Below are 19,159 nucleotides of genomic sequence, written 5' to 3'. Positions count from 1 at the left end.
GCTCCCTCTGGAGGCTCCACGGGAGAGTCCTTCCTGCCTCTTCCAGCTCCTGGTGGCCCCAGGTGTCCTGCGCTCGCGGCCACATCACTCCCAACACCGCCTCTATGGTCTCATGGCCATCTTCTCTGTGTGTGTCTGTGTCCAAAATTCCTTCTTCTTTTAAGGGGCTCAAGTCATTGGGTTAGAACCCACCCCAAGTCAGGATGCCCTCATTGTAAATGACTACATCTGCAAAGGCCTATATCCAAATAAGTTTGCAACCACGGGTCCCAAGCGTCAGGACTTGGGTGTATCTCTGGGGGCCACAGTTCAACCCAGAACCGTCTGGAGAATCTGGTTTCTTGCTCTTTCAGGGGCCCTCGCACCGAGGCTGACTAATTGGAGCAGGAGCCCCAAGAGGCAGGGCAGGAACGAGGGCACTTTGCTGCCTCCCCACCCCCCCAACCCCAGCCCTCCGGTCCCAGCCCCGCCCCTGCCCCACCCCGGCCCCGGCCCCGCCCCACCCCCCCGGCCCCACCTCTGGCGCCCCCCCTGGCCCCAGCCCCGCCCCTCCGGCCCACCCCAGCCCCACCCCCGCCCCAGGCCCCATCCCGGCCCCCACCCCCGGCCCCACCCCCTGCGGGCTGCTTGGTGATGCCAGGAGCTGAGAGATGTGAGGACAAAAGCCCAGTTGCAGGCGTGGCTCCAGCAGGCCTCGGCAGGCCCTACCTGGCCATCGGTTCAGTGGGCCTCAGACCCTGCAGTAACGGCCGAGCCATCTTTAATCTTGACAATTTTCTTCTCTCTCCGTTTGCCCTCGTTTCCCGGGGGTACCAATCAATCCCGCCTCTTAGAAGGAATTCTTCGGGAGAAGAGATGTGAGTCAACGCTGGGACACGAGAAAAAAGGTGGGATGAGCGCTCCGGGAGCCCTGCGGGGAAGCACCGATGTGCGCGACTTTCCTTGAAAACGAAACGGGATCCGTGGGTTCTCAAGCAGGCGAGCGGTTACAGGTCTTTACTGCTCTGGAGACTACGACGGGGGCTATCAGAGACCCGCGGCGGGCAGCTCTGACCCCTTGCCTCCCCGCAAGGGTGCTCTGGGGGGCCAGCCTCTGAGAGCCGCTGCAGCCTCCTCTGGGTCGGCCGTCTCCGCAGAGCCAAGAAGGCCCAGGGTGAGGCCCAGAAGGTGCCGACCCAGGATCCTCCCCTTGCTTCCAGCCCCACTGGAGCCCAAAGGCCGGGTGTGCACCACGTTCTCGCCTGCAGTGCGTCTTGTACCTGTGGCGGGGTGAAAGGCGGTGAGCGCCTGTTCCACGGCAGAGGTCCTCCGAGTGGGGTCCCCAGCCGGCAGCATCAGCATGCCCTGGGGGCTTCTCAGAGGTGCCAATTCTGCCTCCGGCCCACCCCGGACCTGCGGAATCAGATGCTCCGGGTGGGCCCCTGCAGTCTGTGTCCTCCAGGGGTCGCTGCCCACGTTTGAGAACAGCCATCTAAGGGCAGCTGTTGCTCCGCGGAGCCCCCGCCTCCAGGGCCCAGCAGGAGAGTGTCTCGGGGGTACAGCCCCTTGGGGTTGGCGTGCTGGCTCCCTGCCCACCCTCTCTGTCCGTCGGGCTCAGTCATTCATTCTCCATCCACTCTCCCAGCTCACGTCCCTCCGGGCTCTGTGGCTGCTGGGAGATCAGCAATGAAGAGCACGGGGACAAGGCTCCCGGGGCTTTGGTTCCAGCGATGGCCAGTGTCCAGCTGGTCCCACCAGCACGTCCGCAGCGGTGTTTTGTGGTTATTTGCGGACGTGGGCACCTGGCAAGTGGCTGATTCAAGGAGCAAAGTCGTGGAGGACTTTAAGAGACGGGGACCCTGAAGGCGGGCGTCTCCTTGAATCTTGCATCCCAGGCACCTCACTCTAGTCCCAGCTCTGCCGTGAGGAGTGTCTGCAAGAGGAAACTGGACCCTGTCTCACGAGGCAGGTGATTCGGAAGCTCCGGGAGAGTCAGCAGCACAACAGTGAAGCACCTTCCCTCGGCGCCACACCGCCTGCGTACAGAGACAGGTTCTGGTGCTTGCAAACTGCGTGACCTTGAGCAGGTCATTGGACCTCTCTGTGCCTCAGTTAGCTCATCTGCAAAATGGGGTGAATTATAGCCCTACCTCACAGGGGTGTTGTGGGGAATGAATGTGCTGGTATCTAAAGGACACATGCTAGCTGAATGTTAACTGTTATCATTCTTACACGTTCATCTTAAAAAGCTGTACAGAAAGTCAAGCTGCAAACCTAAAGCAAACCAAAATATGCATACTTCGGGGAAATTAACAGAGTATCACAAAAGCAATCAATACTGCCTTGACATTTGGAAATTCTTCACTAAGTGCACGGGTTCAGTTAGTGATAGAATTCCACTTCAGTCCTCATGGGCCCTCATTGCTTGTCTCCACAGTGAATAATATTAACATAATCACAATGTGGCAAATGTGGACTCCTCTCTCGTTTTGGAATCAACCCATGGACAAATCTGTGGAAAGCCCAGTCGCAGTTACAGAGCAAAATGTAGATGTTACAAATGATCTTTGACACCATAAAAGGGATGGCGCAGCTAAGCGGGAGACGCAAAGGAAGTATGTTAATGTCTTTTCTTTTGCGATTCAACATTTTATTTATTTATATTGTGGTAAGAACACTGAACAGGAGATCTGACCTCTTAACACATTTTTAAGTGCACAATACAGTATTGTTAACTAGGCACAGTGTTGTACAGCAGACCTCTAAGTTTATTCAGAGGTGTGTGTGTGTGTGTGTGTGTGTGTGTGTGTGTATCCCTGGAACAAATATATATAACTGAAACTTTATACCCATTGAACAGCAACCCCGGGAGTATGTTAATTTCTCCTGTAACCTGGTAAGGAGTCCATAGACAGCAGCTAAAGTTGATACTTCCAGAAATAGAGCCTTAAGTTTCCTTTTAAGGTCACAAAAGTAACCACCAGAACAACTAAAAATAATAACATAGCTAAGAAAAATCAAGGGAGGCAGGAGCAGGATGTAGGCGGTAGGGAAAATGGACTAAATCCTCATCTTTCATGCCAGGAAGTCAAGGGAAATAGTCTCTGGCTGACAAAAACTAGACCCATAAAATCACTCTGCGTGTCCACAGTGGACAAGATGAGAAGGCCTAACACCAGAAAAAGTCATTTCCCTTGGAGAGAGGGAGAGAGCACGGGAAGCGCTGGCTCTTCATTTTATAGCTTTTTCTGGATGGTTTGAATTTCTCAACAGGTGCATATTTTGCTTTTGTAAGCGGAACCTGGTGTGATGGCCTCAGCCATGCCGCCGGGGCCCGACTGCAGCAGGCGGTCCCACCCGGGGCAACCCCTCCCTCCGGCCACCTGAACGCACTCTGAGGCTGGGCTGCCATGAGCAGCGAGACTCTCTCTTCAGGTGTGGAGGCACATTTGCCTGTGGGAGACGTCTACTTACAAACCTTTCAAAGAAACTGCAAGTACAGTACAGACGTTCAAAAACAGCATGATTATATATATATATATAGCAGTATTCAGATAAGCGGAAGTGATTTGTGTCATGTGATTTTTCAATTTTACATCCAGTGAGTATCCTTCAGTCCTACATAGATACCAACGCTACATTTGTCATTTACAATGGAGTATTCCCAGGACTTCCCTGGGGGTCCAGTGGTTAAGACTCTGCACTCCCAATGCAGGGGCGCGGGTTTGATCCCTGGTCTGGGAACTGGGGGAGGGGGGGGTGTCCCTGGAGCCTGCGACCTTGGCTCTGGTGATCAGAGGAGCCCCCGGCTGTGTGGAGGATGGAGGTCGGCTCCCCACCCCCGCCCTCGCTGGGAACCGCTAAAAGACAAACTGAGGCATATTGCAAATTTTAAGATTATATTGGACATGGGAATTCCCTGGTGGTCTAGAGGTTAGGGCTCCGGGCTTCCACTGCAGGCGGGCGTGGGTTTGGTCCCTGATTGGGATCCCGCATGCGCACTGCCAGCCAAAAGATAAAAAGGATTATATTTGGACAAAAATTGATTGGAATGGGGCAACCTAGAACTGGAAGTGGTTAGGAGCGCCCCACCCATAGCAGCTGGAGAAAGTATAGATTAAGCGCTGAAGCAAAGCAAAAGTGATCGTTAACCGGTATGGCTGAAAGCCCAGCTGTGAGTGGTTGGCTGAGATTGGCTGTGTGTGATTGGCTGAGAGTGGCTGTGTGTGGTTGTCTGTGATTGGCTGAGATTGGCTCTGTGTGGTTGGCTCTGTGTGATTGGCTGTGTGTGGTTGTCTGTGATTGGCTGACATTGGCTGTGTGTGGTTGGCTCTGTGTGATTGGCTGTGTGTGATTGGCTGTGATTCTCTGTGTGTGATTGGCTGTGTGTGGTTGGGTTTCCATTTCGTAACCTTGAGGCATTCACAGGCGTAGGTTTGGGTTTGTTTGCACACAGGCCATGTGTTAGACCCCCCAGCCAAGTGGCCTCCTTGTTTAACTAATTTAAAAACCTAAGGAGGGAGTGGGTGTCACAAAAGAAGATCCTGGTACCCAGTGTGGGGCAGCGTGTGACATCAATGTTAGATATTTCGCTGAGTTTATACTTCTAGTGGCCTGAGCTAGGACCAGAGACTTCTCTATGGAAGCTATTAACTGCATCTCTGGGATGGGAATTCATCCCAACTCTTTCTGGCTTAAACTTCTGCTCCCCAGAACTCACTCCCAAAACCAAGATGCCCCAGAATCACCCATCCCAGAGAGAGCAAGGGGTGTTGTCCTTGCTTGACTGGCACTGCTCTGGTCCCTGGCGTCAGGGGGGTGATGTCTCCTCTCCTGGCACAAGTGACCAAATAGAACATTCCAGAAAGCACTCCCTTGGCCTGGCCTTCTCAGGCACCCACACATGCACACACACCCTGGTCATCCCGGGAGGGCGCCTTTTCAGCCAATGCCACCTTCCACCCCGGTGGTCCCTGTTCTTGCTGCTGTCACCATTCCTCTGTTCCTCCAGTTTTGTAAATAGAGTCGTACATATGTTTTCCTCTGTGTCTCTGGAGGCTTGTCGCTCAACATAATGCTTTTGAGACTCATCCAGATTGTTGCATATTTGGTAGTTCCTTTGTTTTTATCCCAAAGTAGCGTTCCATTGTGTGGATGTACAATTAGTTTAAATTATAAAGACCAACAATATCAAGGATTGGTGAGCAAGGGGGGCAGCTGCTTTGCATTTTTAAAGTTAATTTATTTTTATTTTATATTTTTAAAAAACCATGAGAGTTCCCTGGTGGTCCAGTGGCTAAGACTCCTTGCTCCCCATGCAGGGGGCCCGGGTTCAATCCCTGGTCAGGGAACTAGATCCCTCATGCATGCCGCAACTAAGAGTTCGCATGCCACAGCTAAAGACCCCGCGGCAATGAAGACCCGGGGCAGCCAAAATAAATAAGTAAATATTTTTTAAAAATAGCTTTTGCTTTTTAGAACAGTTTTGGGTTTATAGAAACATTGAGTGGCAGGTACAGAAGGTTCCCATGTCGCCTCGCCCCCGCCCAGTTTCTCCTGTTCTTAACACCTTGCATTGATGTGGTACATTTGTTACAATTAGTGAACCTGCACTGACGCATCGTAATCACTGCAAGTCCGCAGTTTACATGAGGCTTCACTCTCGGTGCCGTACACGCTCTGGGTTCGGACATGTACCCACCATTACAGAATGATACAGAGTAGCTTCGCTGCCCTAGACGTCCTCTGTGCTCTGCCTGCTCAGCCCTCCCCACAAACCCCGGCAACACTGATCTTTACGCTGTCTCCATAGCTTTGCCTTCCCTGCAGTGTCCTAGAGCTGGAATCCTGCAGTGCGCGAGGAATTTGCTGAGTTTGCACCTGAAAAAAGGGCCTTTTAGGGTGAGGCTGGGAGAAGGGCGGGGGAAGGACACGGTCGGTCCTGGGACGTGCCTGACCCCCTCTTTTCTCCGTTCCGCCAGGGCTCGCCAAGCCCATCGGTCTGGTGGAGGGGCCGGGCGGCCTGGGCCAGGGCGGCATGGCGGCCACACTGCGTGACGACAGCCAGGAGACAGAGGGCAAGTTCGAGGAATACGGGTACAACGCACAGCTCAGCGACCGCATCTCCCTGGACAGGACCATCCCTGACTACAGGCCCAAAAAGTGAGTACGCCGCCCCTCCCACAGACACCTCCAGGCAGCGCCCCGCAGGCCTGGGCTCCTGGCACCCAGATGTTCACAGGATCTGCTGGACAGGCAGAGCGGAGGGAGGGGGGCCCTGGCAGGTGGGGCACCCCCCATACGTCTTCTCTGCTCTCGGCCATGGGCATCTTCTGCAGGTGCCCAGTACAGGACTGAGGCTGCTCAGGGACGGCGCCGCCCAGGAAGCTGGGCAGCGCCATCGCCGATGCTCCAGGTGCCGCGACCTATACAAATGACACAAGTGACAAGCGACACAGCTTGAAGCACAGTCTCTGCCAAAGGCGTCTGTCCTCCCGCCTTTGGTGCAGGAGCCGCGATGGGGGGCGGAGGTCCTGCTTGAAATGAGCGTCGCCCGTGACTAAAAGACGTTCCATTTCTGTCACTTGCCTGTAAACCCCTGTCCCCCCCACCCCCAAAGCCACAGCAGTTGATTAGTCAGAAAAGTCGGACCCCTCGATGGCTGTGCCTTGCCTTCTGGTCACTCAGGACTCCTGGTCTCAGATCATCGCCTCCTGTAGTAAAGCAGAGGCGAGACTAGAACAAAACTCCGTGTTGAGTGGACCTCACTGCTTTACTAACTTCCGCCGAGCAGGGCGCCTGCACCCTGGACATGAAGCCAGGCTCCTTCCTGTGGCCCTGGCCGCAGGAACTCAGCCCGCCGCTCGCAGCGTTGAACAGGACAGCACTTTCAGCAGCACCTTCTTCCTGGCAGGGGCCGCAGTGCAGGGCTGGGCTGGGCCGGGCAGCCGTGTGGTCAGAGTTGCCGCTCTGAGTCCTGAGTCCGCGGAGCAGCCTTCAAGGAAAGGTGGGTGGGGGGTGCGGGGGAGCGTCTCCTTTTAGCGCCTGTCTTGGTTTGCCCCTCTTCCAGTTGTGGCTTCTGAGGTAGGACTCTGGTTTGGGAAGTGGTCCCAGAAGCCCTGGGAGGGGGTGGGAAGGCTGACAGGGAAGGGCCCGGAGCGTGAGAAGGTGCATCATGGTTGCGGGCACAGGTGGTCGGCCGCGGACCAGCTCCACTGGGGACACAGGGCCTCGGGGCTACCCCAGCCCAGGGAGGACCAGGGAGCGGTTCTCACAGACTCCCTGTTCCTCCAAGCTTGAGGGCTTGCTGTGCGAGGAGTGAGGTGAGATGCCCAGAAATGAGTTTCTAGGGCGCTGGGGCAGGGCCGGCAGTGAGTGCGTGGCCGCCCCAGGGAGTGCTGGGGCCTGGGGCGCGGGGACCAGCGCGTCTGCCCAGGTTCCGTGCTCTAGCCGCAGCCGGGATGCGTGAGCTGCAGAGTGGGAGGTTAGGCCCTCCATTCCTGTCGCGTTATACCCAGAGGGCCTGGAGCAGGAGGCCCCCCCCCCCCCCGCCTTGACCACCGCGGCTCGTGATGGCGCTATTTTATTTTCATCGCATTTATTTTCATGGTTACCGTTGATTTAGCATAAGTGGTGCTGCTTAGCCTTTGCAGCGATGAAATAAAGGTGCCGTTTTGAATTTAAAAAATGCATTTAGGTGTAAAACAGGCCAATTTGGAGAAACATACAAAGTAAATAGTAACGCAGGTGGTGCCGAGATGTGACGGCAGTCACGGACGCGGACCTGAATGAGTCAGGGGCTCTGAGGGTGTGTGTGAGTGTGTGTGCACGCGTGTGCGTGCGCATGTGTTTGAGTGTGAGTCGCTTTCTGAAAGCCCCCGTTGTGTCCTGACTTTTGGAGGATGAACTAAGTTGCCCACCAGCAGGGTCAGCACAGCTGCTGGCGTTTAGCTCTGAGCGCCTGGGCAGCCCAGGTGCGGTTCGGGGGACCCCCCAAGGCCAACCTCAAGTTCAATAACTCATTAAAATGAGTCATAAGGCTCAGCAAATCTGTTACACGCGTGGTGCAGTTTGCTATCGCTGAAGGACACCAGGCAGGAGTTTCCAGCTGGCCCTCATGGTGGGGCTCACAGGGACGGTGCCTGATTACCCCAGCAATGAGGTGTGAGCACGCTATGACATATTGCCAGCCGCGGGGCTCCCTCGAGCCTTTTGTTTGTATGTTTTTTCCCTTGAGCCTTGGCGTCTGGGTTTTTACTGGCTGACCTCAGTCTCCAGCCCCTGCAGAGGTCAAGTCGAGACCCCACATGAATCCCACTGTAGCAAAGACCCCCTGGCAAGGCCCCAGGCCTCCAGGTGAAGGTGACGCTCTTCTCAGGCAGGACATTCCAAGGGCTCAGAGGTCACCTCCCAGGAGGTGCAGGGCATGGACGAGCCAGACCTGTTGCCTTGGCCCCTTCCTGTGCACGTGGTCCTCGTGGGGACACCTCAGCTGACTTGGTACGGAAGTGGCCCCGTGCTCCACCTTCCTAAGCCACGCGGCACATCGGGTCACTGCACCCCGTCCCTGTGACTCTGGGGGCTTGCAGCCCCTGGACTTGGGTCGGAGGCAGTGGGGGGCGTTCTCCTGCTGCGTCTCCTCCTTCACCTCATGGCACTTGTTGTCATAACTGAAGACAGCCCCTTCTTGCCCTGTTTCCCAGAGATCGTCTTCTTTTGGTGGCTCTGCGGAACCCTCTGGAACCCCTCCACGCCGCCTCTGCATGGCTGGACCCCTTGCCCAGTGGGCATTGGGCTTGAGTCCAGTCATGCCCAAGTAATGATGAAGCGGAAGCCTCTCTGTGACCCCCTGAATGCCCCCAGGGCCCGCTTTCAGAGCAGTCCCAGCCCACAGGGGTCCAGCCCACCACCCCCAGCCCTGGGCCAAGGGCAGGGGTCTCCCAACGGTCCTGCCGCATCTCCCAACATCAGAGCAGTGGTGCTTACAGAACAGATGTGCGTCTGCGTGCAGCAGACGCTTGTCGGTCGCCTCCTCAAAATCCAGTTCTCTTTCTTCGGGCAGTAGCTCCCTGTTTCCATGTGGGGACCCATGGAAACTTCCCACCCCTGCTGCAGGGTGGGTCACATGACCAGGGCTAAGCCAATCAGAGCTCACGGTCCACCAGCCACAGTGATTGGCTCAAGGAGATCACATGGTCTGGGCCAGTCCAGCTGAACCTCGGAATTACCTGAGGCCATGGGGGGGAAAATCAAGATTTTCCCCAAAAGTAAAAGTGCAAGTTTAGGAGCCTGGGGATCTGCACTATCTTATCATCATGAGGGGAGAGCTTGAGCTCCCAGGGTGCACTTGTGAAACCGAAGAAAAAAATCCGGTTGCAGGGCATGGCAGAGCTGGGATGTGGGGAGGAACTGGGTTCCAGTGCTATGAGCACCTGGATCCAGCTGTCCCTGAAGCCACTTGCAATAAATTACAAATAAATTTTAAAAATAAGTCCGCTAGACTCTGCAGTAAATTAGTATACACACATACACATATATACTTTAAATTTTTTGCTTAAGCAAATTTGCACTGGATTTTCTGCTTTTTAAGCTGAAAGGGCTCCACCCGATGTGTGTGGTGTGTCACTGCACACTCTCCTGTCCTCGGGAGCACTGTCCTCCCATGTCTTGCTGGGCCTGGGATTTGCTCAAGCAGCAGGAGCGATTCTGGCTTTCCCTTTGAGGATTCAGATCCCCCGTAAGAAACCTCAGCCTGCCGAAATAAAAGCTGACAGAGTGATCAATCCCAGTTGTCACTCACGTCACAAAGGAAGACATCAGGGCGAACTTTGAAAGAGCTGACCTTTACAGTCTGCCTTAATTGATAGAAACCTGCTTTACAGAAACTCTGATTTGAAGGGGCGGAGCTCTCTGCCTCCCTGAATTAGAGAATGTGGATTTTATCTAGTTACTTACCTGGTTGTTTATATCCCATTTCTTCCCCAAAAAGAAGCGAGGAGGCTTTGGCGCCAGGCACATGGGCAGACCACCCCTCCTGCCCCCATGGGCGATGTGGCTGAAGAATCAGAAGTGGAGAGGGGCCTTCCCACGCCCCTCCCCCACGCCCCTCCCCCCAGTGCCCTCCTGTCCCACAGGCTCTGCCCGGGGCCTCTGGAGATTACTCAACCCAGAGCTTCCCTCTGCATCATGGGGATTTTTCAAAGCAGTGACAGCCTTCATGAGAGCCTCGCTTAAAACACGGGCTCCAGTCCCCCAGGGGCCTTTCTGACGAGGAGCTGGGGTCTTCTCATGAGCATGACCAGGCATCCAGTCTTCTATATTTGGAAGTGAGATCTGCCCTGACCTTTAGTCCTCCAACAGGAATTCCCCTTATTGCCTACCATTCTGGGGGCTGGGTTGGTAAGACTTAAAACCCAGTTTGAAACGGCTGAAGCAAAAAAAGGGAATGTATTGGCTCAGGCGCTGAAGGGTAGGCTTTCAGGCACGGCTTGATTTAGGGGATGCCGCTGTTACATCAGCTCTGCCTGCCTTCAAGTCGGGTCAGTCAGGATCCTGGAAGGAAATTGGCGACATCCTCAGGAGGGATGTGGGCAGAATCTAGGAACCCCACGAGGGACGTTGAGGCACCCAGGGAGGGCAGCAGCGGCTGAGAAAGCTGCTCAGTAACATACAATATCCTGGAGCCTGATGTTCTGCAGTGGGCGGCGTCAGAAAACTCTTCCTGAAAAAGGCCGTGTGTAAAAACCTCCCTGTTTTTCTTTACTCTCACAAGACTGCCACACTCACAACACTTGTGACATCAGATGTGTGGGGCTTTCCCACACCAGCCAATTCTCTGACACCAGCTGTGTGTCCTGCACTTCAATTCAGTTCTGACACTCTCTGCCTGCAGTCGGCATCAGACCCGCAGGTGCAGGGCTTAGATGCCAACCTCAGCTCCAGGCTCTGCCCCGGCACTTGTGACCCCTGCTTGGCCTCAGACACTTGCTAGGACTGCGCACGGAACTTAGGGACACTTGTGTTTACTGGCGTGTTCTAGAATGAGGACGCGATGAAGGACACGGGGGAGGAGCCGGAAGAAGCGCTGCGCAGCGGGAAGCCTGGGAGGGTCCTGAGCACAGGAGCGTCTGTCCCTGAGGAGCCGGGGTGTCCCACGCTCCTGGCACTGGATGTGTTTGGGGCCCCAGAAACTCTCCAAATCCCGTCCTTCACAGGCTTTTATGGAGGCTTCATCACGTTGGCATGATCCATTTTTAGCTTCGCTTTCAGCCCCTCCTCCCCAGAGGGTGGGGAGGAGGGGCTGAAAGCGCCAACTTTTTTTTTTTTTTTTTTTTTTTTTTGAGGTACGCGGGCCTCGCACTGCTGTGGCCTCTCCCGTTGCGGAGCGCAGGCTCAGCGGCCATGGCTCACGGGCCCAGCCGCTCTGCGGCACGTGGGATCTTCCCGGACCGGGGCACGAACCCGCGTCCCCCTGCATCGGCAGGCAGACTCTCAACCACTGCGCCACCAGGGAAGCCCAACTTCTAATCGTGGTTCGGTCCTTCTGATGACCAGCCCCCAGCCAGGAGCCCACCCAGAGTTGCCTCATTAGAACAAAACTCCCTCCCGTCAGCCAGGGACTCCCAAGGCACTCGGAGCTCAGTGTGAACACTCCGACCTCGCCCATCGCCCTGGAGGTTCCGAGGGTGCGGCTCTGTGTCTGAGAAACGGGCGCAGAGACCAGTGCGTGTTTCTCGTTACTTCATGAGCCAGACAGTACATGTTCCAGGCTTTGGGGCCGCGCGAGAGCAGCCACAGCCAGTAGGTACATGAGCGGGCATGGCTCTGGCCCCAAAAAGCTTTATTTGCAAATCCAGGAGGCAGCCTGTTGTGTGGCGTGATTTCCCCCAGTCTTACCTTCCTCACGTCACCCGGTGTGACCGATCGTATTTTCCAAAGGTGGACGCAAACCCCTCGTCTGGAGCCTTGCCTCGCCCGCATCAAGAGGTGGAGACAGTGTCCGTCTCCTTGCAGTCGGGGGGCTTTTGAGGCTGGTCATTCCATCGAGGAGGGCGGACGTGAGGCTGTGGAGCTCTAGGGCTCCCCGCCAGCCCGGCAGGCGCCCTGGACCAGGGGCCGCCACGTTGTGAGGAAGCCCCCGCGCGCTCCGGCAGAGCGTCCATGCGGCCAGGCGCCGAGAGCCGGCGCTCAGAGACCCGCCAGCCGGTGCCGCCTCAGCCCCACCCGGCAGCCGCTCCACAGTCCCTGACCCGGCACTGCCAGCCGACACCTGGCAGGGGGCCGCGGCAGGAAACGAGATGACGCCGACCCCGCGCTGAGGATGCCTGGCGCCCGCGGGAGGAGGCCTGAGGCTGGCGCTGCAGCGGGCTCGCTCGCGGGCACTGGGGGAGCCTTGCGCTCGGCAAACAGCAGCCGCTGCGCGTTGTCACACATCGGTGGCCGAGCCGGGTGCTTAGGGGGCCCTCAGGAAATATGCGTGGAGGATTAAATGAATCAATACATAAACGCAAGCTCTGTCTACAACCGTTTGAAACTTTCAGTTTGGTTTCCTGAACAGCCTTTAGCCCCTGGAGCCCATCCATCCAATCTGGCAGGTGCAGTCATCAGAACACACGCGGGTGGAGGAGCGTGTGCGTGTGTGTGCCGGCACACGTGTGTGGGCATGTGTTCCCACCTCAACTGGCAATTCCATCCACTCTCAAACCAAAGTTCTCTCTACCTTTCTCCATTAGATACATTATTGATTTCCCTTTGTCTGGAGGCAGATAGCTTTTCTGATTAAGTGGTGGCTTTAATTATGCCGCAAAGCACATAACAAAGATCTTGATTATTAAGACTGGCCCACGGGATAATGGAAGGAAGACTGGCAAACCCAAATTAAACGGCATCGCAAAAATGAGCGGCCTCGTCCGAGGCTCCGTCCTGCCTTCCCGTGCAGTGATGCCCGCCTCCCCCGCCTCGTTAGGGCTGGAGAAGTCTTAGTGCTGTGAATCGTCTCTGCTGCGCGTGGCTCGGCAGTCAAGGGTAATGGGTGTGGATGGTGATCGCGAGACACTGGAAACAGACACCGCATGCCACGCGCCAATCCGGCTCCACATGGGGGCTCTGATGCCACTGGCATTGAGGGTCTGCAAGTGGAGGCAAGGGTCCCAGATGACGGGATGGAAAGCACGGTGCTGTCAGGGAAACGGGCTGGTTTCTTTCCTCCTGCTGCAGCCAGTAGACCCCCTTCCCTTCCCACCAGGCCCAGGAGCCCAGGGAAGGAGATGCTTGGGGAGGGCGGGGGCCCCTCAGCTGAGGCTGCTCCTCCGCCTGGGATGCTCGCCGAGGGGAACAGGCCCCACCCGCTCACCCTCCTGTGTGCCGGGCTCTTCCTTAGAGCCAGCTGGTCCCCCTGCAGCAGGGTTGGAGGCTAACAAAGCCAGACAGGAAAATCGGAGGCCACCTGCCCCGTGGCTCCGTCTCAGCTGGGGATTTGCTGGGAAGGGGGAGCCCGCTCAAGGGCCCCGTGGAGGGTCCACTCAACGTGGGGCTGCCCCAGATCCCGTCGGGGGCCGGACAAACAAGTACCAGGGTCCCACCTCTCCCTTCCCTTCCACTGTCCACCCTAAGGGCTCACTGATGATCCCCTGGGCCCTGCTGGGGCTGCTGGGGCAACAGAAGACACCTGCGCTGAGCTGGGCCCTGGCATGGGGCGGGTCATCGGCCTCTGGCCCAGCGACCGCAGGGACTGCCCTAGGGAGTGCCTGGAGGGGCTGGAGGTCGCAGGCCCTGAAGGTCGCACACTTGGGCCCCGATGGACCTCACTGCCCAGGCAGAGACACTCCAGGTGGGCGCAGGGGTCCTCTGCAGCACTGCACCCAGGGCTGTGTGGTCTGGCCACCCTTGCAGTCCGCTCGCTCTCCTGGGCACGAGCAGGCCTCCAGGCGGCCAGACGGCGACCGGGCCTGTGAGCGCGCGACCCCACGTGTTACTGTCCCGCCGGGCTCCTAGGAGGGGCCTTCCTGTGCACGGGCCAGTGTTCTGTTTCTGACCGGCCTTTGCTCTGAGCTCTGAGGGTGGCGTGTGTGCTCATTTCTCCTTGAACACGTAGTGCAGTGATATGTATGTGTATTTGCAGTGTTTTACTTGTGTGCACGTGTGTAGTCTACACACGTCTGGGTGTGTGCACACACATATTCCTTCTGGGAGGTCTCGCAGCCAGCTGCCTGGACGGGTGGGTGCACTCAGCCTGGGAAAGACAAGACCCCAAAGCAGGAGGCTCTGGCGTTCCTCGTTGCTCAGGTTTCCTCCTCTCCACCTTCCCAAGCAGCCCCTCTTGTGCCGGTTTTCCGTGGGGCTGCGCTGTCTCTGTGCCCATCAGGATCCTGCCTTGGGCTGGCAGGAAGGCCAGGCGTTGGTGTGGGATGCACTGGTCGGGGATTCCAGGCTCGCACCGATGTTCCCGAGAGGGCAGGAGCGTGTCAAGCCAGCAGGCAGCTGCTGCCCGGAAGGCATCCCCACTCCCCGGTGACGTGCTTCCAAGAACCCTCCTGACAGCTGTTCCCAGGAACGTCCCTCTCGGCTTCCGACGGCACAGCTCCTGGGTCTGTGCTCAGCCCGGACCCGTCTCCTCTGGCAGGAGGTGGGTGTGTGTCCTGTTGTCACAGGCAAAGCTTGCTGCTCCCCCGGGAGGCCACTGCCACTTCATCCCCTCTCCATCCTGCATTTATTTCTCCAGCGGCACAAAGGGCGTCCCCATAAATTTCCATCAGTGTCGCTGCCACGGCCCCGTTTCCCCGGAGGCCAGCTGGGACGCGGCGTGCGACGCATTCCAGTCACGACCTCGGAAGTGGCTTCGAGAGCCCGTAACCACGCCTGGTGCTCTGTGGGCTCATAAATCCTCTGTGGTTGAGGATGTCCTGCTTCTCTGGCTCCAGATGGGACATGCGAAGCCGAGCCAGAGCCTCTCTGGGGCCCACAGCCCAGCCCCTCCTCCGGCCTTGACCTGAGGGGGCGGGCGTGAAGCCGGCCAGCCTGCGGGAGGCGTCCAGCCTGTACCCAGCACCGTGCAGGAGGCGTCCAGCCTGTACCCAGCACCATGCGGGAAGCGTCCAGCGCGTACCCAGCACCACGCAGGACACCGTGTGTCCAAGGAAAGGACAGAGCCGCCGGACTTTGGGGAACGTACCTGTCCTGGTTACGACTGCTGCTTAGTCAGCTGCGTTAAACCACGTTTTAATGTACTGGGGGGCAGGAGGTCAGGCGGGGTGCAGGGGGAATAGCCTCTCTGAGCAGTACTTCCTGAGACCTCAGCTGGGAAGGTGTGATGGGGGTGCTCAACGGTGGGGGCTGGAAGCATCTGGGGGGGGCAGCGTGCACACGCCTGGCAGCAGATGAACGGTCCACGCACGCACCCACATGCGGACCCTCTGTGTGTCCTGGGCTTCCTCACAGCGCGGCGGCCTGGGCAGAGTTGCCTCTCTGGTGCCAGTGGCCCCAGAGCAAAGTCCCAGCACGCGAAGCCTCGCTGCTCTTCGCGACTCAGCTCAGAAGGCACGCAGCACCCCTCCCGTGTCCTGTTGGTGAGAGGCGGCAGAGCCCACTGTCGTGCAAAGGGAGGGTGGCAAAGTCCCAGGGGACTTGGGGGCTGTCGTCGCAGCATCTTTGGAAAGCATGACCTACCACAGCACCCATCCCGGACTGTCGTGAGGTGACGTCTGAGGGCACGAGGGCTAGATGACGTTCCGAGGGAGGATGGGATTCCCCTAAAAAGACTGGATGTTCTGTGTCACCGAGAATGCTTTCAGATGAAAAACCTAGCAAGTCTGAAGTGGCTACAACAATTCCGGGATTCCTGATCTCAGATAGTAAGAAGTCCACGGCTCGGGGGGTGCGGGCAGAGTTGTTCATTGGTGTGACCTCAGATAGTGAGAAGTCCACAGCTCGGGGTGGGGGGGCAGAGTTGTTCAACGACATCATCAGGGACCTGGGCTCTTCCCACCTCTCTGCTCTGCCACGCTCAGTGCATTGGGCTTATCTCCTCATGGTCACAATATGGTTGCCATAGCTCTCAGCGTCACGTCTTCACAGGCCAAATTTCCAAAGGGCTAGAATAAATATCTTCCTACATCTTGTCCCTCTTTAAGAACAGAGGAATCGTTCCCAGAGCCCCCTACAGACATCCCCTCCTGTGTCCTGGGCTGTCTGTGTGTCTCACCTTGCACCATGTAAGGCAAGGATGCTTTCCTGCTCCTTCTCAGAGCCCCTCCAGTGTTTAGTTTGCTCAGTCTTTGCCTCTCAGGATGGCGGGGACACCCAAGTCTCAAAGAATGGGGTTTGCCGATAATTTAGCTGAGGAGGTTGGCAGTTGGCTCTCTCCTCCTCTCGAGGAAGCCGAGGTCCCAAGCTGGGACTGTCTGTGTCCTAGACAAGGACAGGGTTAGGATGAAGCAGCTGGTGTCATCTCTACCAACAATGTGAGAAAGCCCCCAGCTCGCCTGGACGGGGATGTCCTGAGACAGGGTGTGCAATGGCCAAGGCCAGACTAACCTCTGTGAGCACTGGACCCACTGGTCCCCTGTCTTCCCCTCTCGGCCTGGTCTGGGACTCTGGGGTGCGGCTGACTGGGCAGACCCCTCCTGAGGGGCGTTCACAAGTGTGTCCCTGCATCATACACATGGCAGGACCTGTGCAGGATCAGGACTGACAGAAGATCCATTTCAAATTGACTTAAGCTGGAAAAAGAGAGAGAAAGGGAGAGACGGGGAGAGAATGTATTATTCCTGCAACTACAAAGTCTGGAGGAAGCACTGGCTTCGTGTAGACTTGGATTTGAGGCTCAGCTGATGTCATCTGGACCTGGCATCTCACCATCTCTCTGCTCTGCTATTGGCCTCATTGGCTTCATCCTGACCACTGGACGCAAGATGGATGCAGCTGCTCCGGCCTCACATCCTATCTCCCCAAGGCCCCAGCCAACCTCTCCATGTCTCTGTGTGTCTGTTCCTGAGCCTATTGCTGAGCTGCCTGGTTCAGACCCAGTCACGTCCCCCCGCTTCATCCAGGGGCTGGGATTCCACCCAGTGACTTAGAATGTGACAGTGGTGGGTGAACCACACATGTTATGGGGGACAAGGAAGAGACTGAGCAGGACCACAGCAGACATCCACAGCCTGAGACGGGATGGACAGGACTCCGGCTGGAGTTCGATTTTCAGGGGGAGGAAGGGACCTAGGGAGGGTTGCACTCCAGCTAACATCAGTCACCGGGCACGCTGGGCTGGGTGCCTTGAGCCTCACGATGCTGGAACGGTTGCCAAATCCCAGCCCCCCCAGGGCCAGACCCCAGATCCTAGACCAGGGCTTCTCACCGGGCGATTTCACCCCGGGGCACATTTGGAGATGTCTGGAGGCATTCTGGGGTGTCTCAACCTGGCTGGGGGCCAAGGATGCTGCTAATCACTGTATCACACACAGGACGACCGCCACAACAGAGAATTCTCCGAATATCCAGCCCCAAAGTCCATAGGGCTGAGACTGGGAGACCCTGGTCTGGATGGATTAGACGTGGCTCAGCCAGGACTGGAGAGACCCCCAAATAAGGCAGATGCCCCAAGTGGGGCGGGGGCACAGCCCTGTCAAGGGCTCGTGGGTGTGTGTGTGAGTGTGGGCATGCATGCGCCCATGTGGTACGTGCACACGTATCCTCAGATTCAGCTCGAGGCTCAAGTGTAGACTTTTAACGTCTCCCTCACACAAAATCATTCAGAGCTCCGACACATGTCGCAGCTTTAAACGTGCACCTCATGCCCCACCTTTGATTCCACCAGGAGCTGTGAATGGAAGCTTCTTAGATGTTGTGGATTAAAGCCCACAGAGCGTCTGCCGTTTTAGATGCCGTGAAGCAGTGACCAGACAAACAGGGGGCCCTGCCTGGGGGCTCCCAGCCCAGGGGAGAAAGAGCAGAAGAGCAGTCAGTGACGTGGCTGTGGGGGAGGGCGTGCAAAGGCCCTGAGGCAGGAGCAGGACTGGCGTGCTCCTGGAGGCACTGGGGCCACGTGGGGCCATTGAGTGAGCAAAAGGAAACAGACAAAGAGGTCAGGTCAGAGGGGGCCCAGCTCACACATCCTAGAGACCACGCCCTTTCTCAGCGGACGGTGAGCGCATCCAGGAAGAGGGTCAAGGGAGAGGCGGGGAGACCACAGTCAAGGCCAAGGCTTTGCCAGAGCAGGTGGGCCAGAAATGGACCGTGTTCATCACTAAGGGGAGCAGGTGGGGGCAGCAGGAGGGAGGGCTCAGGGCGATGTCTGGTTCTCTCCCGACCTGTACCTGTTAGCTTCAAGTTTGAACGTAGAAATGTTACTCGGTCAAGTGGGAATCTTTAAAGTGTGTCACCCGTCTTCCTTCAGTTTTACGGTGACCAAGAGCCTCGGCGTGTGGGAGTGCTCTGCGTCTCCCTCCGCCTCCGGAGGCTCTGGGAGGGGGCGATGGGGTACTCCTGCCCCAGGGCCCGAGTCCCTCTGTCCCGGCCTCTGCCCCACTCCTGGGGCCCACCCTGGGTCACCAGGTTCACAAGCTCTCAGAGCCGCCCCCTTGCTGAGCTCTGATTCTTTCCAATCACCGTAAACGTGGTTTATTTTCTGTCGGACAGGAACAGGGCTTTCAGTTACAGAGGAGGGCCTTCTGGCTCCGCTCAGACCGACTTCTTCCAGGGCTGCAGTGTGGTGGCCCGTTTTGTTTCCCCCGCCCCACCGAGTGCCTCCCGGGCTTCAGCGCAGGGACAGTCCCTGCAGGGTGGGAGGACATTGAGCCCTGAAACTGAGGCCGATTCAGGTGCAGAAGGAAACCCAGAAACACAGCACCTCCTGCCTGGAGGAGGGAAGCAGGGGCATCGTGGGACCGTCCCACCCAGTGGCCACCGGAGCTTGTGTGGGTGCAAAGGCAGGACAGGAGGACTCCGGCCTAAGGTCAAGTCCACGTGCGCTACTGGCCAGGTTCCTGGGGTCAGAGGCTGTAAAGAGAAGCTCAGGGGGAGGGTGGTAATCTTCCTTGTCTTCAGCGGGGTTTTAGGCGTGGGGTTCTTACTTCCTCACTGACGTCATACCTCCCTGTGTGTGAGGAACGTCCCCTTCGATCTGCTCAATATTTACCGATTGATTTTTAAGTTTTGGGCCTGCACCACTCAGCTTGCGGGGTCTTAG

General features: G+C 57.2%; 1 protein-coding gene across 5 annotated transcripts in view; it reads left to right on the top strand.

Annotated features, from left to right (window-relative positions):
- Positions 1-19,159, top strand: part of GALNT9 (polypeptide N-acetylgalactosaminyltransferase 9) — a 91,810-nt gene that overhangs the window by 19,091 nt on the left and 53,560 nt on the right. For all 5 annotated transcript variants that reach the window (XM_030859913.2, XM_060311156.2, XM_060311154.1 and 2 more), the window contains one exon: positions 5,961-6,141. In XM_030859913.2, the coding sequence (XP_030715773.1) occupies positions 5,961-6,141 (181 nt within the window). The remainder of the gene's footprint in view (positions 1-5,960; positions 6,142-19,159) is intronic.

The sequence above is a fragment of the Globicephala melas genome, chromosome 13 (genome assembly GCF_963455315.2).
Source record: "Globicephala melas chromosome 13, mGloMel1.2, whole genome shotgun sequence".
In the NCBI taxonomy this organism is placed as follows: Eukaryota; Metazoa; Chordata; class Mammalia; order Artiodactyla; family Delphinidae; genus Globicephala; species Globicephala melas.
This window is presented reverse-complemented; position numbering and strand designations above follow the sequence as displayed.